The 24,190-nt window shown below is 48.1% G+C and overlaps 7 protein-coding genes across 7 annotated transcripts; 5 read left to right on the top strand and 2 right to left on the bottom strand.

Moving 5' to 3' along the window:
- Positions 1-49: 49 nt before the first annotated feature.
- N7455_006936 (GNL3/Grn1 family GTP-binding protein) lies at positions 50-1,793 on the bottom strand (the record flags this gene model as incomplete). The annotated part of the gene is made up of 3 exons (XM_040953621.2): positions 50-1,552; positions 1,614-1,708; positions 1,772-1,793. The coding sequence occupies 3 exons, from the start codon at positions 1,791-1,793 to the stop codon at positions 50-52; spliced, it is 1,620 nt and encodes a 539-aa protein (XP_040816053.1).
- A 393-nt stretch (positions 1,794-2,186) lies between these two features.
- N7455_006935 (HAD family hydrolase) lies at positions 2,187-3,111 on the top strand (the record flags this gene model as incomplete). Its single annotated transcript, XM_040953507.2, has 4 exons — positions 2,187-2,286; positions 2,353-2,374; positions 2,441-2,550; positions 2,630-3,111. 4 exons carry the CDS (start codon positions 2,187-2,189, stop codon positions 3,109-3,111), a joined length of 714 nt encoding a protein of 237 aa, XP_040816009.1.
- Positions 3,112-8,921: 5,810 nt separating this feature from the next.
- N7455_006934 (homeobox domain-containing protein) lies at positions 8,922-11,148 on the top strand (the record flags this gene model as incomplete). The annotated part of the gene is made up of 2 exons (XM_040953484.2): positions 8,922-9,251; positions 9,310-11,148. 2 exons carry the CDS (start codon positions 8,922-8,924, stop codon positions 11,146-11,148), a joined length of 2,169 nt encoding a protein of 722 aa, XP_040815978.2.
- Positions 11,149-12,169: 1,021 nt separating this feature from the next.
- On the top strand, positions 12,170-13,409 carry N7455_006933 (phosphoglycerate mutase family protein; the record flags this gene model as incomplete). The annotated part of the gene is made up of 3 exons (XM_040953644.2): positions 12,170-12,301; positions 12,408-12,626; positions 12,687-13,409. The coding sequence occupies 3 exons, from the start codon at positions 12,170-12,172 to the stop codon at positions 13,407-13,409; spliced, it is 1,074 nt and encodes a 357-aa protein (XP_040815990.2).
- A 1,329-nt stretch (positions 13,410-14,738) lies between these two features.
- On the top strand, positions 14,739-16,457 carry N7455_006932 (uncharacterized protein; the record flags this gene model as incomplete). The annotated part of the gene is made up of 2 exons (XM_065605461.1): positions 14,739-15,185; positions 15,243-16,457. The coding sequence occupies 2 exons, from the start codon at positions 14,739-14,741 to the stop codon at positions 16,455-16,457; spliced, it is 1,662 nt and encodes a 553-aa protein (XP_065461315.1).
- Positions 16,458-18,609: 2,152 nt separating this feature from the next.
- On the top strand, positions 18,610-19,048 carry N7455_006931 (uncharacterized protein; the record flags this gene model as incomplete). Its single annotated transcript, XM_065605460.1, has 3 exons — positions 18,610-18,632; positions 18,681-18,768; positions 18,944-19,048. Coding segments are annotated over 3 exons (216 nt in total), but the record flags the coding sequence as incomplete, so codon positions are not given.
- Positions 19,049-19,382: 334 nt separating this feature from the next.
- Positions 19,383-22,639, bottom strand: N7455_006930 (putative nuclear localization protein). The gene is made up of 3 exons (XM_040953489.2): positions 22,177-22,639; positions 21,874-21,987; positions 19,383-21,737 (listed from the first exon to the last, which is right to left on the bottom strand). The coding sequence occupies exons 1-3, from the start codon at positions 22,268-22,270 to the stop codon at positions 19,816-19,818; spliced, it is 2,130 nt and encodes a 709-aa protein (XP_040815909.2). The 5' UTR covers positions 22,271-22,639; the 3' UTR covers positions 19,383-19,815.
- Between the last annotated feature and the right edge of the window lie 1,551 nt (positions 22,640-24,190).

Here is a 24,190-nt window from a genome sequence, read left to right as displayed (position 1 = left end):
AGAATCAAATGAGATAATGAGTTCATAACGCGAGCAAGAAGAGCAGCCCTTACTCGGCCATCTCCTCATCATCACCCTGTCCGTTGCCCCAGAGACCCTCGATACTGAACTCCTTGGCCCACTCGGTGACGACCTTTGTGGTGTCAACGCCTGGCTCAATATCGCCGGCAGGAGCATCTGCCGAGACAACGGGGAGCACGGGCGCATTGGCCCAGCCTTGGATGCGGCCATCTCTCCAGTCGTTGATAACGGTCATGGCAGCGCTCTCGATGTTGGGGACACCGCGCTTTCCGAGACGGCCGCGCTTGCGGGCCACCTGGACCAAGAAGTCGGTGGTCTTGTCGCCATTGCTGGGGAAGAGAGCGGTGATGCCGTACAACTCGAGCATCTTGGCGAGGAGGTTCTCCGATGAGGATAGACGCTTCATCAGGAGGTTGACTGCGGGGATGGGATCCTCGATCTGCTTGGGAGGAACGGCGTTGAGGAGAATCAGACGAGCCTGGTCTTCTTGCTTCTTGTTCTTCTTGCTAGACTTGTCACTGGAGCTGGGGAAGACGATTCCGGGAGAGTCAATCAGCTTAAGCTTGCTGTCCAGCTTGACCTGGCGCAGGCTAGTAGTGACACCAGCCTCGGCGCCTGTGGGGCATGCGTTGCTTGAGCCCTTGTTCAGACGTGCGGTGAGTGCGTTGATGACGGACGACTTGCCGACGTTGGGGTATCCAATAACACCGACAGAGATGGCTCGCTTCAACTGCTTGGCGCCAGCGTATGACTTAAGGGCACGGAAGAGTGTATCCGAAGTACCCTTGACCGTCAACTGCTTGTGGTCGAAGCTGTGTGCGTTGGCAGTGGTGCCGCTGGAAGCCTTAAGGGGGAGAGTGGGGAAGGAGCGGCGCAGGTGAAGCAACCAGCCCTTGAGCACTGGGGGCGGAACCAGATCGATCTTGTTCAAAATAAGAATCAACCGCTTGTTGCCACCGTCTGCCATCATGATCTCGCGCTCAATATCCTTGGAGCGGGTACCCTCGGGGTCGCGGGCATCGAGCACATATAGCACAACATCGGCGTTGTCGGTGACCTGCTTGAACACCTTGTCGAATTGGCGTCGTGAGCTCTCCTTGGAGTACGACTTTGAGTTGACCAATGGTGGGGCAGACTCGTCAATAGTTGCGCCGCCCTCCTCATCATCCTCGTCCATCTCATCATCATCTTCTTCATCCTCCTCCATGTCTTCGTCTTCGCTTTGGTTATCCTCGTATTCCACAGCACGGGCGCGTGCTGAGGCGAGAAGAGCAGCCATGGGGTTCGAATCATTGCCCTCGGCATCCATATCATCATCCATAATATCGTTCTCGTCGATGTCGACAGCCTCGGTGCCAGTCTTGGCGGGCAGGCCTTCAGCCTTGCGGGTTCGTGCCTCCTCCCGAATGCGCTGTTGCTCCTCGGCCTTCATGCGCTTCCGCTCTTCCATGTCGTGGAGAAGCTTGTCCTTGTTGGGGAAGAGATTGGGAATGCCGGGATCCTTCTTAATCTTTGACCGCCATTCAGGGTTCTGCAGAGAAAATCGTCAGAACCTTCGATCACAACCATTATGGAGATATTGTCCGCAATACCTTCTTTGCGAGCTTCTTTTGCTTTCTCTGCTTCTGAACTGCAGACTTTTCAATCTTGTGCCTCAAGCGGACGGGAACCCGCTTGGAAGTCTTGCCTGTAGACCGTTAGAAGTGCGCCTCAGGACTGCGTGAGCAAGTGATGCAAAAGAGTATCATACCAAAACCGCTCTTAGTAACCATTTTGAATGCACGTATTTGTTAATCACAAAAAAAGTGCACAGCAAATCCTCAAAGCCTGTCCGCAACGGGAGTAGAAAAAGTTGGGTGCCAAGATTTCCCAGCCGATAAGCGGATTAGTAGTTGGGCCGATCTCCGAGAATTTTTTCTGATGACTAAGTTTGCGGAACAGTTACCAGATTAGGTAGGTACATAGGTACACCGGGAATAAGCAAGAAATATATTCCTGGTTGGATAACGCCATAGCCTATATTATCTTTTTTTGAAGTTCTTGTTTCTTAACTGTTGATACCCCCAAGAAGATTCTCCGATTGCTTCTTGTCTTTCACTCACCATCGGCTTCGCTGTCTACTCCTCATTGACTCTGTGCATTCCACTCTCCCCGCATCCCCCACCATGTCCTTAGCAACAGGATCGTTCTCCGCACCTGCGCAGGTACACACATTCGATGGCCTTCTTTCTGACTTCGATGGCACAATTGTGGACTCAACTGATGGTATTCGATCCCAATTCGAGTCTTAGGATTAATTGGAACCAATACTAACCATGCGGTATTAAACAGCCATTGTGAAACACTGGCACAAGTGAGTCATAACCCCAGCCCAACATGACCCCCGCGAGCAGAGTATCTAACATAAATCCCGCTTCAGGATTGGCGACGAACTCGGTGTTGACCCCAAGACTATCCTCGCGACCTCGCATGGCCGCCGCAGCATCGATGTAATGGGTCTATACGATCAGACCAAGGCCAACTGGGACTGTAAGTCTACCGGACACCCAGAACCGACCGATACCTTCAAAATAAGCATAGGATATAAGCTGACAATATCCTATCACAGATGTCAATGAAATCGAAGGCCGCATCCCGAAAGAATATGGCTCCGACGCCGTCGAGATCCCCGGTGGCCGCGACCTCCTCGCAGCCCTCGAGACTTCCGGCGCAAGATGGGGTGTTGTAACATCTGGCACACGCCCTCTAGTCGACGGCTGGCTGGAAGTGCTCGGCCTCCCACACCCCAAGAACCTGGTGACAGCAATGGACGTGCCGCTCGGCAAGCCGGACCCGCGCTGCTACCTGCTAGGCCGGAAGCAGCTTGGCATCGAAGATTCAACTTCGATTGTCGTACTCGAGGATGCACCTTCTGGTGTTCAGGCTGGTAAGGCTGCTGGGTTCAAGGTGATTGCATTGAAGACGACCCACTCGCTGTACCAGCTCCAGCAAGCTGGCGCGGATTGGATTGTGGAAGATTTGACCAGTATTTCGGTCAAGGCGGTTGTTGATGGCCAGGTACAGATCGAGATCAGGAATGCGTATCAATAGATGGTCGTAACCATCCCGGTTTCGCCGATTCGCTGCTGCATGGGCAGGGATGTACTTTTGCATTTGCACCTGCGTAGCAGGTTTCTCGCAGTTGGATACACAGCCTAAAGGTCTCATGTCAAAGATCTCATGGCTTTTTTAGAATTAACGTGCACTACATACAGGTTAGATTGGTACATATATATATATATATATACATATTCGTTTAGATTTTGTTATCGACCTTTGGTTTGTTTGGGTTGGCATGGAAGTCAGTCGTGCTAGAGAGCTTGTAAACTGGCAAATGTCCACCATTTATCCATATTTCCTGGAAGGCGATTACTATAGCTGGTGGTTGAAAAAGGGTACCTGGTACCTATGTAGAGGGGGAACCCGGTTTTTTTTTTTTTTTTGCTGCTGTCTCAGGTTATGTAATTGGTTCTCATCCATGGATGCTCATTGGGCCTTCTGAACAGGGCTGGATCGTCCCCGATCACAAGCACCAGGCTCTGCATATCCTGAAACGATACAAAAATACAAAGCCATGAAGTAGCTCAGGTGGTTCCCCGGGCGGGGATGTAATCGGGCCAAGCAAGGTGCAAGATGCAGATAGAAAGTACGTATGCACGAGTTCCACATACAACCCACCATGTGTAGCTACCTTGAAGCAGGTATGGAGTTCATCCCAGCCTTGCACACGAATTGGCGGTGCTATTGTTGCGGTACGGAGTCCGGATTCGTTTAATGACATCCGACACATCTCATAACAGGGGTGGTGGCTCTTCTAGATGATTCGACCGGCAAGGATCAAGCTGTATAGCTGTTGACACAGTAACTGGACGCCCTAGACCACCATGGCGTGCGTCGCGGACACCTTTCGTGGGTATGCAACCTTCGCAATCCTTGCAGCTCAAAGCCGGATTTTATCGGCAGGACGTTACAGCATGCAAATGCACCCGCTACTCACATCTCATCCAATCATTCAGGCAGGGCGGGCCGCGAACTACCGTTCATGCACGCTTGAGCCCTGGGTGGATGTGGAACCAGGCCGTGGGCACGGAAGTGCATCCCCGAAGAGGATGACTTCAGATTTGGAAAAAAAAAATACCAGATCTGCTCTTATTGGGGTTGGGCGTTCCGGCTGCAGCCAGCCCTTTCGGGGAAGGAGTTGGATGCTCACGAGGATATGGATACTTTTTCTCCCGGCAACTTTGGAACAAACGCATTGTGCGGATGTCATTGGTGGACCAAGTGGTTTGGGGGATGGACACATCCTACCTGACTGGGGGAGTTTGGGGCGAGAGTAGAGCTTCTCTCCAATGACGTTGAGGAAGGCCACTCGGCCGGTGAGAATAGCATGCAAGGGGGCTAGGTTCCATCCCGCGTATAGGTCGGGAAAAGGTGAAGTTCGAATGCAGACTCCTGAATATCATCACTATTGACTGAGGAAGGCGATGTGGGAGAGCGCTTTTGTTCCAATCTGGAGGGGTTCCTCGTCCACACCCATTACGTTGTATCCTGTATGAAGCTGTGTGATGACGGATGAGGGGCAAATGCAATCTCATCACACACAGTAGATTCTGTTCTCATGCGCTTCCCCAATTCCGATCTGAACCGTAATGGGGATGCACTGGGTTGAAGGGCGCGTCCAATCATGTTACAGACCGTTCCTCTGTAGGGTAGTTTCGCAGATTATTCTGTGAGCTCGAGCACTGGCCCCACGAAAGTGACAAATACATAACTCTCAGGTTATCCATATGCAGGGCGCTCGATATAGTTGCGCACCGCCACAGACCTTGTATCAGCGCCACAAGAGAGTCCCGAGGATGGCCGTGGGGATCTATCACATTGACAGATCTGCACAGCTCAGCCACCAGGCTTCTGGCCGAAATACTCCGGGCTCCTAAAATCCCCTGACCAGTCAAGAAAAAACCAAGCCATGCATTGCTATGGATAGGGATTTGATATCATAATGGAAGGAAGACGATCCGACCTCGGCCCCAATTGACCGTCAATCTATCAAGGTTTTTGGAATCCGAGGGATATTTAATTTTTCTATCACACTGTCGATCATATCCTCAAGTTTTCCCGGGGAATTGTTCTCCATACTCTCTCCTTTTTCATTGCACACTTCTAGTTGTTACAAAGTCCAATATTTGAGATTATATTTTTCCGGTGTAACGGTTCACATGAGATCCAATCAATAGTCGGATGGGGCGGAGGGATCCGTGCGGGAAATACGTTGCGGATCGACCCAGGGGTCGTCATGGCAGATCCCCCGAATTTTTACCTCAAACTACTAGTAGATCTGTGTGTAATATAGCTGCAATACCCTAAATAGGTACTAAAGTACGAGAATGGGATTTATTGTACTTTGTACTCCGTACTCCGTAGTTATATTACTGCATTTGAAGTAGAAAAAAAAGAGACATCGGGGATTCTCGGCCAGACTGGAGTGATATCAAATTGGTCCGTGTCCACGCTGCTCGAATTTGCCTATGATGTACTCCGTATTCCGTACTCCGTACTGTTCTCGCCATCACCTTGGACCATGAGACCATTTTCTCAGTGGATTGGTGGGGCATGATGTGCCAAGAAAAAAGTGAGCACAATCGCTCAAAAGGAGGAGTCAAGAAGCTATCGGAAGTCTCATCGGATGTGATGTGCGGACACCGATACGCGCCCTGATGCACATGAAGCTTGAATGAGAAACCTAGGTTTTTACTTCGGCACAATCACATCCATCGCAGCATTATTATTTCCAAAGAGCAAGGACAATGGCACACCGCAATACAAAGTTTGGGGGAATCTAAGCGCCACGTTGTCTACGGAGTACACTCTCATATGATCTACCTAGTCCGTGGGGCTGTTAGTAGTCTCAAACAAGGTCTTTGCTATGGATTTTTCTCCGGATCGATCCTTCCATATTAGCAATCAATCCACCACAAACTTTTGATCTATATGAATGGCCCACCGAGGATGATCAACCTTGGATCACTATAGCGTTGGCGGCTTTTTGGGTCAGATCATGCTACCAAATCGAGCAATCAAGGGGGTAGATCACTAAATTGGGGACGAGGGGTGCTCTTGTAGCTTACAGCTCGAGCAGAGGTTCCGCTAGACCGGTTGATTGTTGCCTTATCCTCTGCGGGTGCCACTATCCATGTGCCAACGTCAGAGTTTGGGTTCCATATGCGATCCTATCACAGTGAGAAGGCAAGCGTTTGGGGGTCTCTCGACTCCATAGTTTAGGATTCGTCGCCCAAATATCTTAAATGTTTTGCTGTCAATGATTCTAAACAGTACCATAACTAATACTCCATAGTTATTATGTATAATGTGTATAATGTGTATAATGTACACTGTAGCTGTCTAACTACTAAACTAAGCGTGGAATGAAACAAAGTTGAGACAAAAAAAAAAAAAAAAAAACACCATAGCGCCATGGGCAGCAGTCTCCGGGTGTCTGGGCAGTGATCATCTTTAGGCGCATGTGCATGTTAAGGGGGTGGACAAAGTTGAGGCTGCAACCCTCGTGACTTGCGTGCATGGAGCGACTTATTCCAAGACGTTTAGCGCTTGTCGAGCAGGGTCCAACCAGAGCCTCAGGAAAAAAAAAAGATGGTGTCACACACCTGGAATATGGTTGGAGCCTGGATGAAGCCGGATAACAGGGGGTACAAGATATGCCCAGGAGGGGGGAGCGCCACAACCAAAGAAAGAGATAAAGAAAAAAGCTCGGCAGATCCTTGAGTGATCGACGGGGGATCTGTCGACTATTGATGTTTAGTTTGTCTTGGCTGACCGCTGCCATGCGCCCGCATTAGTATCAATTTGTGCTAGCGGAAAGGGGAACCTGGTCACTGTCAGTTACTGATAGCTGACATTCAGTTGCTTCAGGAGTCAATAGTCTACGGAGTATTATACAACGTACCTTTGTAGATAGGCTAGACATCATCGTTCTCCATAATCGTGAAGATCCTCGAATCATATAGCCGTATTATTGTACCGAGGGACTGCGCCCGATCGTCTGACCCAGAGCATCGGTCTCTACATAGTCACCCCGGTACGAGGGAACACTTAGGAAGACCGGGATGTTTAGGGAGGAAATGTGACTACTACCTAAAGCAGATTGATTATGCAAGCCCGATCACCGTACAGGAGTACTCTGTACCGATACATATCTACAGCATTATAACGTTTTATGTATAACTTGAAGTTACAGGCTACAAACATATATACTCGGTACTTCGTATAGCATACAATATTGCACATAAATTAGGGACCTGCTAGCAGATCCACTAATTTTTCTTTCCAAATTAAATTCTTCTATAGTGGACATGATTTTCTTTGCAGCGATGGGCACCTCCTGGGATCAGACATGACGCTAATGCAGGAACTGGGATTTTTTGCGTTTGCGTTTTTTTGGTTTGTGAAATACACGGGAGACCAAGATGGTGGTCCTCAAGCCCTGAAGACCCATTACAGCGGGTGTATCGCAGCGTATCATAGTGTATCACATCGTATATTAAATTACCGCGGGAGGCATCCGACCCAAACTCGCCTCTCCGCACTTGAACCTTGGCTCACCTTTGTTTACTCCGAAGCTTACTATACGATGTACTCCGTACTACCTGTTACATTGTATGTAGGTACCTCCAATGCTATAGCAGGTAGTGAAAATATAGATCGGTATTTTCCCAGAAATATTCATGAGATCCGAATCGATCGGGTAGGGCTCCGTGGAGTCTCGGATGCCTTTTTTTTTTTTCTTTTTCTTTTTCTTTTTTTAGTCACACGTCCATGTTGGAATAGGTTCACGAGGGGGAGTCTGGACGGGATCGGAATTATGTTCTGGGCAACTCTATTCCGGAAAGAAAAAAAAAATAAAGGATTAAAAAAATAAAGGATATTCAAATAAAATCAAAATGTGACTCTGATGCAAGAGTCAGGCCGCCACCCCCTACCGAGCGGGCGGTAGCGCGACTCCACGGGCTCAAAAAGGATGAAATACGGTGGGGGGTAATTCAGCCTTCAATTTGTGTGGGTATTGTTCGCATCATTGGATTGTTACTCCGTAGATGGGCAGGAAGACGATCCCAGATCTGAATTGCTTTTCCCATTGCAATCCATTTCGATTAATTCTTAATATGTATTTTAATATTAAATATGATTTTTATTTTATTTATATCTATACTTGATTGAAGTACAGGTACCCGCAAGCCAGGTATTCATAGAACATAAGTCTCATGTACCCAGTACAGGCACAGACCTTTTGCAAAAGGTTGTTTCATCTGATTACCACCCGTTACTGAACAATACCCGCCCGCCAGCCAATCATACCAAACTGTTCGGCAGCTGTGTACCGCGCTTTACCAGCCGTCACCCCCGATCTTCCCCCCCAGCGCCTCCAAACTCCATCTTTCTTTCTCTTCATCCTTTTCCTTTCTCACGCAGTCTTTCCTTTACGTTCCTTGAGCTCTTTCTTTGCTTTTTTTTTCTTGGTTTCTTTTTCCATGCACACTCTTTTGGGTCCCTAAATCCCGAGTCTCTCCTTAACATCGACCATTATCACAAGCTACCACTGCTCATTTCTTTTTTTTTTTGAATCACGGACTGTCCGTACTGCCATTCTTTACATTTACAATCGAGGTCCCTGTCTCCATCGCTATAGGTTGACCAAACCGAATCTACTTCATGATATAGACCTCACTCCTCGAAGCTGCTACTTTCCTGTACAGCATCTCCATCCCCATCTGTCTCTATCTCTCTCGCCCTCCTCCCACAACTTCATCCCTCCTATACCTGCATACTTTCCTCTTCAGACCACCATGAGTTATATCCACCCCTCATGGAACTACCAGGGCCACCAGGGCATCCCAATGGACCAACACATGGCATATGACCCGGCCATGGTCCCTCCTCCGATGATGCATCCTATTGACGGCTACATGTACCCTCACCCGCCAATGGAGATGATTGACTACTACCACCAACCGATTATGGACTACGACGAATACACGGAAAATCTATCACGGCCACGGTTGACCAAGGAACAAGTTGAAACCCTGGAGGCCCAATTCCAGGCTCATCCGAAACCAAGCAGCAACGTTAAGCGTCAATTGGCGGCTCAGACAAATTTGAGTCTGCCTCGTGTTGCGGTACGTACAACTAGAAGCTGACCCCTTCTTGTCTACCCAGAGCTAATCCAGTATACAGAATTGGTTTCAGAACCGTCGCGCCAAGGCCAAGCAACAGAAACGCCAGGAGGAATTTGAAAAGATGACGAAGGCCAAGGCGGAGGCCGAGGAGGCTGCTCGCCGGAAATCAGAGACCTTGGACCAATTGTCTGGATCTCGAAAAGGATCGATTGCCAAGGAGGAATCGGAGAAGTCCGCTACTCCTAAGCAAACACCTAGCTCCACATCCAGTGGTGGCCATGTCAAGACAGATTCCACATCCAGCCGTTCCAAGCACCACAAAACAAAGAGTGAGTCGGCAAGAGAAGCAACTTTTGCGTCTTTGCAGAGGGCGCTAAATGCTGCTTGTGCTGCCCGGGATCGATTCGGTCGCCGGATTAACCCCCGGAGCAAGAACGAGTCTGTTCCTGAAGAAGAAGACGAAGAGGAAGAGGCAGTGTCCCCTGGATCAATGCCACCACCGAAAACGGCCACTCCAGCTAGTGATCATGGGAATCTTGCCAACATAAACTCCTCCTTTTCCGGCTGGTCGGGTATCAAGGAAGAACCCGCTTCGTGGGGATCCGGCGAGCATAATGAGAATGTGGGATATATCACTGCAGAGCAGACCCCATATTCCAATTGCCACCAACCAATGGCGGAAATGTCGAACCCTTCCCACTCTATGCAGCATAACTTGGACGTTTACTCGAACCACCTGCCCCCTCACAGGGAAGAGTGGTCTGAGGACAGGGAATCACGACACGACAACCTTGTCTACGGAAACATGCAATATCCGATGTCCATGCAGGCACCAGACATCTCGGTCACGCGTCGTGAGTCTTCTGATGCGCTGACTGCCTCACTGGAGGGCATCGGAATCTGTACTACCGGGCAATCTGGGCTGTCTCAATCTGTCGATCGGGTAGAAGCAACTTGCTGGAAGGAGCCCGGTAAGGAGCTCGACCTCGCCGCACGCCGCAAGCGCCCTCGCCCCGCTGCCATTGGCACCTCGGGAACTCGTCCTTTGGTTAACTCGACCTCGATGTCCTCGCTCTCGCCTACCGCTCGTATGCCTAACTCCGGTGCCGGCAATTCGATGAGGCAATCCAAGTCAACTCAAAGCCTCAACTCCCGGTATGCCGGTGTGAGAAAGGCGTCGGCTGCCCAGCGGTCTCCGCTCAATTTCACTTTTGCGGATTCCGGGTCTATCAAGAAGGCCGAGAAGATGCTGCGACCCTCGGTCTCGACCACTAGCCTAGCTCCACCAACTCCCTTGACCCCGCAAGACCTCCAGCATTTCATGCCTGCCTCCCCCACGGAAAGCAACTACTGCTTGTCGGCCCACTCCACAGCCCACTTCTTCCCTACCTCTCAGCCCATGCAGGTCAATATGGCATCACCTCCTGCTACACCACTGGACATTTACTCCCCCTTCCCTTACCAAAACGTGGCCCCGCCGATGTCGGCTCCGGCTCATGTATCTTCCTTCCCTGAATACATCACCTGTGACTCGGTTCCCATGCCAGCCCGCAGCTGGGCCGACACTGCTTCCATATCTTCGCCCGAATACCCCCCGGGTCTCCAGGTACCGCACTCAACTACCGTCTCGCCCATGGGCTATAGCGCGACCACCGACCACACTGGACAGGCCTTTGGCATGGAATCGGTCTCTGGCTCCCCGTCTTTGATCTATTCGATCGAAGATACCGACATGCCAGGCTCTGCCGAGCTCGCGGAGAGGAAGCGGACTGAATTTATGATGCATGAATTCCCAGAGCACGATACCCACTTTGGTGGCCATCACTTGCCATCGATGCAGAAGCCCAAAGCCTACACGTTCGCGAACAACACGACGCCAAGTAACTACCCTTCCTAGGGGCAGGGTCCGTTGATCTTTCCCTTACTATGGATGTATGAGAAATGCGCGTCAACTTTCGGTGTTTTTGGTCTGGGACGAGTTCACTTCGCAAAATTTTCACTTTCACCTTCGTTTTCCTACACTTTCCCTCATCAGGGGGATGTTGTCTACCCAACCCTCCGTGCGCGGAGAAGCACTGTCACTTTATGTCTTCTATATATTTTTTCTTTTCGTGTCTCTTTATTTGGGGTGTATTTATCGGGTTTTTTTTTACATATTTGGAGCATTCCTTGCATGTTGTTTATTGGCCTGGGATTGTTTTTGTTATTTTTGGTGTCTGATAGGACCTTTTAATTTCCGCCGGGCTTTCTCATGGGAACCTCGAAACCTTTTTTATCTTCTACCTTTGATTATTTGTCTTTGTCTTTGACCTTTTTTTATTCCCGTTATTTGGGAATCGGGTTTTTTGTGGATGGGATTTGAACTTGGGTTTGCATATGGCTTTGGTAGCATTCGACTTATTTTGACATTTTCCATGATACATATATTTGTTACGTATCTACGGAGTATACTATCTCATATCTCTCAATCAAAAAGGGGGTCGATCTCTTACACTTTTGGCATTTTCCCGAAGTAAATCCCCGAGAATAAAATAATGATCCACCAGCAAACGGTCAGGGCTCAGCTATTAGTTCAAGCTGTTTGTGACACTTGCCCCTTTCTGGCACGCTCGTACGAGTACATATTCCGGACATATATTTTTCCAAATTGTACTCCGTACCTCCGTACATCGTACTATAATGGACTCAGCACGTGCGCCAGACCATAGGTTGTCGACCAGAACCGTGGAACGCGCAAAAAGCGCCACTGGAACTTGCAGCAACCTTAACCACCACGTGCGCTACAGTCTTCCAAGGTTTATACCTGAATATAAAAGGAAGATATTTGCCGATCTCATCTTAAGAGAGCAGAAAGAAGAAACAAACCAAAATTGTTTATTGAAACATTGGAATTGATACCCGCGTATCTCCGTTTTGCAATGAAACTCTCCACCCTCGGTTCAGCCCTTGTGGGCCTAGCTGTCGCGCAGGCATCGACTATCAATTACTCTGCGGTCACAGGCTACTTTCTGCAAGATGAGGAATCGACTGATGCCTCTACATTTGACTATGTAAGTTAAGCGCAAGTTCCGGCGAATTGAGAATATTATTGCTTCAAAAACTATCTCTTTGTCGATGCCTTAACTGGTCATTAATTCGGTCCACTAACATGTTCAGACGGCGGAGAACTTCGGCCTGATTGGCCGCGCATATCCCGTAGACAAGGACAACAAGAAACACGAGTCTCTAACCCAATGGGAGCGCTTCTATAACCAGGTCGCCAAGTTGAATGATCACTCTCCCCCGCACATCGAGTACAAGGTTCTGTTCCTTGGTCGACATGGGGAAGGATGGCACAATGCCGCCGAGACCTACTATGGCACCCCAGCTTGGAACGTAAGTCCTTCCCTACCACCTTAACCTCGCGCTAGGACCAACCTAATTATCTCCATTCAGTGCTACTGGTCCGAACTGGACGGCAACAGCACAGCAAGCTGGGCAGACGCCACCCTCACACCCGGCGGTATCACCCAAGCGCTCAAAGCAAATGAGTTCTGGCAAAAGGAGATAAACGAACAACGAATCCACACACCAGACCACTACTACGTCAGCCCACTGACCCGCACCCTGCAAACCGCCAACCTAACCTTCGGGGACCTGGACCTACCTAAGCACAGCGCGCACTTCAAGCCAACCATCAAGGAACTCTTCCGCGAAGGTATCAGCGTCCACACCTGTGACCACCGCCGCAGTCGCAGCTACATCCACGACCTATTCCCACACTGGTCCATTGAGCACGGGTTCACCGAGGTGGATGAGCTGTGGAATGGCGTGACTGGTGAGACCAGTGGCGCACAGGATGTTCGGAGTGCCCAGGCATTGGGGGATATTTTCTTTACCTTGTCCAAGAAGAAGTCGTTCGTGTCGATTACGTCGCATTCGGGTGAAATCTCGTCTATTTTGAGGGTTATTGGTCACCGGACCTTCAAGTTGAATACCGGTGCTGTTATTCCGGTGTTGGTCAAGGCTGAGAGAATTGGAGGCAAGGCCCCCGTCATATCTTCTGTGCCTTGGGAGGTGAGCCCGCATTGCACAGAGCCGCCGGTTTCATCGGCTACGGCTTGTGTTTGTCCTTCCGGTGCGGCGCCTGTTACGACGCCTTTGGCTACCGGATTTTAGGGGGATTTGTAGGCTAAGTTAGGTAGATTAGATGTCTTTTTATTGTACGGGGTAGAGCCGGCTTACACTCAAACGAAGGATTTTGTGATGGCATTTGACACTACCAAGGGAAGACACACGTATACAATACAAGAATAATCGGCCCCTTGTGCGGCTTCTGTCCTTCCAAGGTTCGCGACGTAGATCAGTAATCTAATCCAATTGGTTTAACATATCATAGTATGAGGGACATAACATTCAATTCTTCTAAAATGTCCTCTGGATGTCTTTTAGATGTCTTTTTTTTAGTAATGCTGGTTCTTCTTGATTAACTCGAGTGGGTTTGTTTTGGGGTTGCTAGCGTTGGCGTTGTTTGCTTTCTACTCGCTATGACAATGAGATATTATTCAATATTTTGATGTCTTTTCAATGTCTGTTTAAATCTGTTTAAATCTGTTGTTGAATATCGTTTGGGATATCTCCTCTCCCCCTCTCTTGGTGTTTGCCCTACCCTAGCCTCTTGTGCGGCAAAAAAAAAGTTTTAACTAAATCCACAGGTCATACATAAGATGACTGATAACTATAGCAAGTTAAAAGGGAACAAAACAAAAAAGAAACGTCCCCGGGAAGGCTTGAACTTCCAACCTCCCGATTAACAGTCGGACGCGCTAACCAATTGCGCCACGGAGACTTGATTGTGGCAAAGGTTAGCGGGGATGACTTCATTAGTGGATCCAGGAACAATGGCTTTTTATGTTGGCTACTACTGAGAGTATGAACTAGACAGATCAAGTGTCTATAATAGTTAATAACCTTGTACCTTGGAAGTGTGAAACGACTGGACCTTGGAACTCCGTGAGGCTCCGGATAGGTGGATGCTTATTTATCCATAGTTCGTTGTGATTGGTTAGACTTTTCTATATTTTATTATGATTGGTCAATCTTTTTCTATGCTTCGTCGTGATTGGTCAATTCTTTAAGGTGTTGCACAGTGTACCTAGGTAGGTAGGTCCACGGGTACCTAGGTAGCTAACCACACTGACCTGTTTGCTCAGGTAAGTCGTCGCGCGTACCATGCTCTACCTAGTGGCTACATTTACTTCTTCCTCATACACCGACTTCCTTTTCCTTCGGATAGTTTCATTTTCCGAGCCGAACAGGATGGCATCTATCATGAGAGTTTATCGGCACTCTGCTTGCCTCAGGCCTAGTGCCCAGTCCATCATAACAAACTCTCGTTCATCAAAACAAACCACTGCTGCTTGTTTACTCTTCAAAAACTATCTTCGTTGACCCTCTCTGATTCATATCGCGTTTTGTTTCTGGTTCTTTTCGGATCTGATTACAGAAATGGATCCATCGCAGGCGCAAAGCCCGCCCTCGTCGCGGCTCTCTGCGATGGCCTTGAACGGCTCGCCATCAACGCAGCTGATTTCAATGGCCTTTAGTGCCTCGCCTTCGAGGCGGCTAGCTGAGATGGCCCTGAACAGCCTGCCCGTTCAGCAGGCTCCACGTGATGCACCTACCGATCCTACTGGTGCTCCTGGTAGAGCTTCCTCCCCCTACACCTCTTTGTTTGGTGGCACCTCCCTTCGTATGACTCCTCAATTGACTGGAAGCCCTTCCCCCACTTCGAGCCTTCCCAACACGCCTTCCTCGCTCGACAGGCGCCTATCTGGAAACTTGGATCATTCTCCTTCGCGGACTCTTTCTAATAATGTGCAGTCTGGTGAAACCTTTGGCAACCTTCGGTACTTGGTACGAGAGCCATCACTTCCGTATGAAGCTTGGGAGACAGTAAGTACTACACTGGGTCAAATCAATGGAGCTTAAACCAGGCTAACTTGATATCAGGTCTTCTATGCCACGCTTACTAGTTTCTCATATGAGGAATATGACTTCATTTATGACGATGTCTTTGAACACCCGGCGACGAAAAGGACCCTTTCCACCTTGAGACTGGTGAACCAAATCTGGAACAGGATTGCGACTCCTCTCCTTTTTAGGCACATCCAGGCAGTCGTCGGGTACTCTGCTGGTCGACCTCTCGATAGCATCCTGAAGATTTCTGAAAGCCCGCACGCCGTTTATGTACGCGATGTGCATTTTGGTTTCGTGGGATCATGGCTGCCCGGACTGGATTATGATCGATACATTGACGACCTGGCAACAGGGGCTCTTCCGATCCTGATCAGTCGTTTCCAAAACATCCAAACATTCCGATTGCAAACTCCCACTGTGGTGGACACATTCAGTGAAGAAAGACAACTCAAGCCACCAATGCTTGCAAAGCTGACAAACTCCCTTGTGAACACTTTACGCTTCGTGTCTGTCCCGAGGCTGAAGTGTCTCCATTTGTCTATGCCAACCACCGCAGAATTTGCTCGTTTCTTCGAGTCGAGCGGCTATGCCAGGGACTTCACCAACATTTTCGCTCAGATCGAAGAGCTACACATCACTATCAATGACAGCACTGGGTCTGACGGCAGAAGAGACCCGAAATGGCCCCGCTCGGTGATCAAGACCAAGTATCCACTCAATCGATTTGCTCCATATCTCGTCCAGCTCATCTCCTATGCAAAACGGATCAAGGTCTTTAGCCTGGATTCCCGTGCTTGGTTTGATATGTCTGATCTGGGAGCAGAGAGCTTCACTAGACTGAAAAGCTTCCGGCTTGAAGGTGTGAGGATCAATCATGAAACCCTCAAGGAGATTTTCGTACAAGCTCACGATGAGCTGCGTCGCATTGAATTGGTCCAGGTTCGGCTCATGTCGGGTTCCTGGGAGGATATTTTTGATGGTCATCTAGCACTTCCTCCTTGGAACCTCATTTGGCTTCGTGTTGAAGGATGTGGCTACTCGATGACTGGTGCCAGTGCCGAGCACAACGGTCATTCATTATCGCACTACCCAGCAGCACTCTGGACCACTCATGGCCCGGACTGGTCAGCTCTTACAAACTGGAGATCATTGGTGAATACAAACCGTTGCCACAGAGGATTGCCTAGATGTTCGTATTGCTTTTTCCCACCATCCCACCAATCCATCCCTAATTCGAGGGATACATAGTGAGCAAGATTTACAGAGCAAAGAGGTCACGGGAGGCGATTTCATGATTTGTGACTGCTGTTCTTATTTCTGGGCTTACTGCTGCGAACAACTTTCCCAGATAATTGAGGTTTTCCCTTAAGGTTGTCCCTTGAGGTGTCTACCCACCTGATAACTGACTACGGAGTACCGTACTCCCCTTTTACCTGGTCGTCTAGATCTCCAGGAATGTATGTATGAATTTTCTCTTGACTCTACGTCTGGTCGTCTTGATCTCCAGACGTGGCACATGTATTTTCTTTTTCTTTTCTCTTATTCCCTTTCCTAGATTGGTAGGTGAGTTTGCGGTATCATAGAATGGTGGTTCGAGCGTAGGGCTATTTAAAATTGCGAGTAATAGAAGCTATTTAACTACTATATCATTTAGTAAACAATTAGTTAATTACCTATGTAAGTACCCCTATAGTTGGTTATTTAAACACCTACATAGTGAGTGATGCCGGGTTTAAACCAAGGAAGAGAAGAGAGCATGGCTCTGCACACTTTGAGAAATTCGTGGAGTACCTAGATATCACCCATTTCAATCTCTGGGAAATTTAGAATCTAATGGTTTCAAACTCTTTCTTATTCTGTTCGTTTTTGTCCTTCCGTCAATATCTACAACCCATCATCAATCTTATATGACCTCCTTTGGCTTATATACCCTAAATGTCGGTCGCTCTTCATCAAATAAGTCTCCGTGGCGCAATTGGTTAGCGCGTCCGACTGTTAATCGGGAGGTTGGAAGTTCAAGCCTTCCCGGGACGTTTGTTTTTTTTCTTTTGTAAATTTTATAAAATCTATTTCTTTCAGTGACAGGAGGACATTTTTATCTCTTTGCATGCGGAGTTTTTTTTAAAAAAAAGAAAAAAAAATCGGATCATAAAATAGTATGGGGGGGAGGTTCATTTAAACTCAATCGTCGAACTTTATTTCTTACTACACCAGATGTATCCATGGATGCACATAACCTTTCTTTATCGGGTACTGTGTGGGAGGTTTGGTTTTAGTCGAGATTAGAATGAGATGTTGTTTGAGTCTCGATCATGTTTAAGAAGTAAGAAGAAATACATGTACTCCTTGGTGCTAACAAGGTCTAACTACGAAATCTACGGCTATGGCATTGTGGTTGTTGTGGTGCCAGGTAATCTCGGTTCGTGCACTGGCTACGCCAGCTCTGTGTTACTCTGTTCGATTTCTGGTAAAATTAGGTCTTGGTGGGCTCCGATTATTCGGAGGCGTCAGTAACTAGCGATGGCGAGGCTTAATTGATGTTAACTGGATATGGGAACAGGCACTTGGTAGTCCATGGTTTTTCTATTTCATTTCTATTGTATTACTCGATGCATGTATATATGAATATTAGTCCCTTGCAGGGAGGGGGGGGGGCATAATGCCGGTTCGAATTGTTCTGATTTGGATGTGTGTTATGTTGGGTTGTCTAGTTTACGTCGTGGTGATGATAAACAACCCAGCTCACTGGGAATCTAGTTTGGGGCCCTTGGTTTGTTGCATGTAAAAAGACCTGTGGGACATGAAGGCAGATTTGGTGGCACTCGAGCAGATGCCACTGGATTTAAAATTCGTGGGGTGCAGGTTGTTACTCTTTCGCTCTTGGGGCGAAAACTCCACGAGTCCTCTTGTGGCTGAACACGATCCCTTCTGGCTGGTCAACTTTTATTTTTACCTATATATCATAATTTGTCTTGGTGCTGATATGCTTACTGATATATAGTACATGTATGACTCCGATAGGTGTAGGCTATATCTGGTGACTGTTTGGTTGGCTGTGGAGTTCGGGACTATCAATAGCCCTTTCCTATGGGGGGGGGGGGGGGGTCTGTCGTGTCCCTGTTGGTGGGACCTGCTGCCTTTTTTCGCCGTGTGGGCTGTGTTTATGTGGTATTTGATGGCTATAATGATCAAACTCGAGATGTTGTCGGACAGGCAGTACAGTGACACACACACATATATATATATATATATCATGGGGATAATGAGATCTAAAACAAAAATTTGCTTTATTTTGCCGTTTCTGCTTGGAAATGAAGATGTATCTATATTAGATAGGAGCTTTAAAGTATTTCATCATTGTTAGACAAAGGAACTTGAATTTTGTGCATAATAATATGCTATGATATCAGAGCTGTTTGCTATGTAGGACATAGGAGGAGCCTTTTGCTTATAGTTTCAAAACATCCCGAGTCTTTCATCAAACAAGTCTCCGTGGCGCAATTGGTTAGCGCGTCCGACTGTTAATCGGGAGGTTGGAAGTTCAAGCCTTCCCGGGGACGTTTCTTTTTGTTTTTTTTTTTTTTTTGCTCCGTTCTGAGGTTCCCTTCCGTCATTATTGGATGGACGGACCACGGACGACTTCAGTTTTTACACCCTATATGTATCAATGAACTGGAGTCCACAAAAACGGCAGTAAAACGAGAAATCAACCACACTCGTACCATACAATACAGCAAACAATCGTTGATGTTATTTTTGATGGAACACTCTATCAAACCGTCTATCTAGGTCATAACTACAAGGAACGAACGCTCGCGATCAACTTGAAACTAGCAAAAGTAGGTATATACGAGAAAACCCCCCCCCCCCCCCCCCCCGAGATAGCGTGGAAATCCCACGCCAACTGAAACCGGCAGAAGAAATAAAGTATAGAGAGCAGTGGGGACTAAGTACATCGAGAAGAGAAACTGTCACTTAACAGGTATACATGATTGAGATAACAAGAATGAAGCTTCAAAAGAATCGATACAAATGCATGTAAAACGGGATTTAAAAACAAGAATAGAAGTCAAATACACAGTGCTAAGTAGACGCAAGCAAACAAGGGTCATGTATTTCCTTGAACAGCCAAGAGACGATTAGACATCTCGGCCAAGGTGCAAGAAAAACTAGACTGTCCACAATTCACCCTCTATCGACCATGTATAAGAAACAGAATAAAAACACACATACTCATAATCCTGTAACACTCTGTCCAAAAGGGTAGAATAAACGCCGAGCACAAGGACCCAATGCCAGTAAAGACACACTAAGAAAACAAGAAGGAAAGAAGAATAAGTAAACAAAGAAATAGGTACCTTGACTAAGTACAATTCAACAAAGGGTATAGGAAGATTGATTGGCCCAGATTAACATTAACCGAACATCCTTCACCATGTGATGCAGTGAAGAATGCAGTGGAACACTGGAACAGCGGAAAAGGAGAATATTTCAGGTATGAATGAAAGCATGTGGCGAAAGTGAAGAAAAATAGTCATGCCTCAGATGATAGTGTAAAAGCCGGTAAAAAGAAAACGCCAATCTAGATAACGCCGGCCACCGTGAGCTAGTACGACCACCCACCTCCTAAGGGGCTGCCAGACTGGCCGGGTTGAGGTTGTCCGGGTTGCATGGGGCCGCCAGGTCCGGTAGGCCATCCTGGCATACCATTACCTGCCATGTTCATTGCAAGCCCCGCCTGCTGAGGGTTTCCGCCCATAAAGGGCTGGCCACCATGAGCCTGATTGGGTGGGTACATGGGTCGTGCCATGCCCGGATAGCCGGCCGGGTTGGCTCCCGGATATCCCATGCCCTGCATACCTTGAGCCTGTGCCGCTTGGGGGTGTTGCATTTGGGAATATTGCTGGGGCATCTGAGGTATTGACTGTCGCTGTTGGTTGCGAGGAGACTGGTGGTGATGTTGCTGCTGCTGCTGCTGCTGCTGCTGCTGCTGAGGATGATGCCCGAGGGGAGATGGGCTTTGTTGCGGAGCTGCAGACATTTGTTGACCATACTGAGACATTCCAACGCCCTGGTGGCCTGACGACGGTAATGGGGATGGCTGTGGCTGCGGGGGTGGCTGTCCCCACACCTGCTGTTGTTGCGGTGAATATCCGTATGGAGGAGCTTGGCCCATACCGCCACCCATGGATGGGTTGGAGCGCTGTTGCATAAGAGCGGGCTGCATGTTTGGTGGGATTCTCATGGGAGACTGTCCAACGGATTGTGGATGAGCCTGTTGGGGGTAGCCCGGTTGTCCACCCATCATTGGATTAGGTTGCATGGGAACCTGCTGAGGGAGCATATGCTGCGTATGAGCGGGATTTGGGATCCCCGCCGAGGGAATCTGTGATACCTGAACAGGCTGTGATACAGACAAACCCGATTCAAGAGCAGTATTAGACTGAGTCTCTGAGACTGGGGCCTCGCGGGGCTTGGAGTAAAATTCATCCAAGCCCTTTTGGCGGAAACTGCGCTGAATGCTCAACATTTTGTTGAAATCAGATGTGTGTTGGGCTTGGTTGATGAGGTCGGCTGCTGAGCTAGTTTGCGTGCGGTCGTGGTAAGGTTGTCCGGTCAATTCCTGGCGTGCACGGGACATGACTGTGTAATCCCGCAGCCGCGGGTCATCCGTCGTCGACATATGGATCATGGGAAGTGGAGCTAGGGGGATGGAAGATTCAGAAGCATCCAGCGAGAGCCCGTGAGGCAATGGCTCAATAGCATTACTGTAGACAACATCGTTGTGAGGTAGCGCCGGCAACAGGTTTGTGGCTGGCTCCGAGACGGAACCATCCCGAGCCTTAGCCGCCCCAGGGCGTTTCTCACCCGCGAGGTCATCCTCCGTAAAGCCCTGCTTCCTAGCCTTGGTCTCCCAGTAGTCATCTCGAACCCGTCGACCATTCACAATCACCCGGCTCCCGAACTGTCGGAACATTGATCTGGCGGAGACGATAGCGATTTGCCGGGACCGATAGGAATATGGCAGGATATCTTGCTGGATAAGATCGTCTTTCTCGATTTGCGAAGCAATGATTTTATGCAACGATCGGTTCTTGTTGAACAAAAGATATGAATCACGATAATTCAATACCCTCGCACACTCAGTCGCAAGCATGAATAACTTGCTGCCCCGGAGGGGAACGCGGAATGTCCGGCATTTATACTCACGGCCACCTTGCGGATATCCCATAGGATCTGCCTTGGTCTCTCCTGCTTCATCAAACTCTTTCGGGATGTACTCATCGCCTTCTTCGTTCAGCTGGTCTGATGTGTGATCTCTCACAGTAGGGAGCGCTTTGACCAGCGTTTTTGTAGGTGTGCTCTTGCTGTCCGGTGATGCGAGAGATGGCGACCCGGCAGTGGCTTGCGATAGTGGACGTGCTTGCATTTGAGGAGTTTGAATAGGTGTGTTTGCGATGGCATGTTCACTAGAACTTGGCCGAGGTGTCTTTGGGGGACGGCCGCGCTTGCGGCGACTTTGTTCTTCTGGAAAACAAACAAGACAATGTTAGCATCCATTCTGTGAAGTGTAGAAGCTGTGACTAGGCAAGATGCAAGCGCTGCTGGGAATATAGCACGGTTCTGGATAGAACCTATTGACAATGCCGTCCCACGCACGTACCATCATCCTGATCCCTTCCGACATGTCCATTTCCCATGTGGTCTGGAGTGCGACTACGCTTGACACCACGGGGGCTTGCTATTGCAGGGGAATGTGCTGGCAGGGCAACAGAAACTAGGAGGGGTATCAGTTTGAAAGCACCGATGGGGAAGGAATACACAAATAGAGGAGAGAATGAGTAGGAAGATGTGATTCATTCCACCAAATAAGAAAACAAGTCGCGCGCGAGAATTTGTGATTGAGCCGAAATAGGAAATGAAAGGCGCGAGGCCAAGGTAGCAAGAAATGCGATAAGATACATACCGGAGTTGCTCAAGTTTGCGGGATCGATGGTCCCCGAGCCATCAATGATATCCATACCGTTCATTGTAGATAAGGAGTGAGATGTGCCATACATAGCGGCTCGAAGGTCGGACGGTTAGAGCACCCGTCGCAAGATGGCGCGTCAAGTCAACGCGCAAGGTATCCGGGCAGAGACCAAATAAAAAGCAGCGCAATAGAGCAGGAGATGCCCAGGCAAGACTTTCGAACCTCTTAAGGTAGATCGAATTAGGTCAAGTCAGGAGCTTGGAGCCTTTTAGGTAGGATCTCGGATGAACTTGGGTTTGAGAGGGGAAGGGACTCGAGGCGGTGAAGATAGCAGCCTGATTGTTCAGGTGTTCTGCAACGAACTGAAAGAGACAGAGAAGGATATCGACTTGTTAATAACTGGGAATGATAATCTTGCGCAAATCAAGATTTGGATCTCTTTCTATTATGTCTCTATTGGGGAGAAGTCTTGCAAGGGGCAATGAGGAAAAGAATAAAAAAAGAAAATCAAATAAAAAAAGAAGAAAACACTCGTCTCGTGATTGGTCACGAGCAGAAACAATTAAGACTCACAAGTCTGCTGCTAAGAAAGTGGCGCCGAATCAGACAAAAAAACTGGTCCAATTCCCGCAGGCTGAAGATGCCTTGGGCTCTGTAGAGGCTAGGCCAAGTCGTTGTCCTGAAGAGCCCCCGAAACAAGTAAAAAGATACACACGGGATTTGAATACTTGATAGTGGAGTGCTTCGGTGTTGGATACTAGTAATTTTGTCCCCACGTAATAGGTAGATTGATCGGATATTGATCGGATATTGGTCAGGGTAAAAGGATCTGATCTGAATGGGACCGGAGGGTATGGGGATCTTTTTGTGATCTTCTGGGCGTCGCGGGTACGGCGCCAATATACGAACAGGCTTGATAGGAGACAAATGAGATCATGAACGGTAGCACTCAGCTGCAGCATAAGCATAGAAACAAAATGATGCTTTTATTCTCTTTTGAATATCTTTGATATTTCAATATTTCAACGTAATCCAAGAGGGACGATTTTCCGAAGTGGCACAACGATCGAATCCTCGATATGGGTTGAGAAACACGGAGAAGGACCCTGCATCTTTCGGGCAACAGCATCGAGACATATGCAGGAAGAGGTACAATAAAGGAAAAAGAATAAATAAATTAAAAAAAAAAAAAAAAAAAATAAAAAAAAAACCAAGGTGCAACCGTAGCACAAGAGAGTACAACGCTCTTTTGGTTTGAAATTCCCAACTAGGTACGGATTACGGAGTACTCAGGGACTGTCTGCATTGGAGCCAATCACAAGGTCAATCACATCTGAAGTATTGGTATTGTCCTTGTATTTATATATCCCGATTCCAATATTCTTTTTGCTGATCGTTGGAGACCAAGATTTTGAGTATAGGCCATGGGGAGAGAGTGTATAAAATGACAAATAACTCTGTTCAGTTGTACCTGAATGGCCTTTTTCCTATTCCGATTTCGAGCAAGGTCCATCACAACATAGAACGGAGTCTAGGCACTGTCATAGACCTCGGATAGAGCTATGATCACGTCCATTCAGTCTGGATCGTGTATTGTGTAACTTGAAGTGTCTTGAACAGCTAACCGGGGTCAAAATTATAGACGAAAAAAGCATGACGTGGAAATGAAGAGTAAATCCCTGACAAAGCCCCCCAGTCAATGAAATCCACAGAGGAGACACGGTATTATTGATGATACCAGGATATATGTGTTTCTCACCGATGTCGACTAGTGTAGTATGCAGGAGCTTAAGGTCCAATCCGAAGCAAAGCAACCAATATGCGCGGTCGGATTATATCGGGTCAAGCACGACCTGGAAGCTATGGAAAATATCAAAAGAATAAATACCAAATGGAAAATAAGCCACCTGATACTCAAATGGTTCTGGTTACCTAAACTTAAGAGGCAGTTGTTTTATGCCGATATTCAACAACTCGGACGATAATCTCCCGGAGGGGGCAATAATGA

This window comes from Penicillium solitum (genome assembly GCF_028829755.1).
Source record: "Penicillium solitum strain IBT 25940 chromosome Unknown utg000004l_segment0_segment0, whole genome shotgun sequence".
Classification (NCBI taxonomy): domain Eukaryota; kingdom Fungi; phylum Ascomycota; class Eurotiomycetes; order Eurotiales; family Aspergillaceae; genus Penicillium; species Penicillium solitum.
This window is presented reverse-complemented; position numbering and strand designations above follow the sequence as displayed.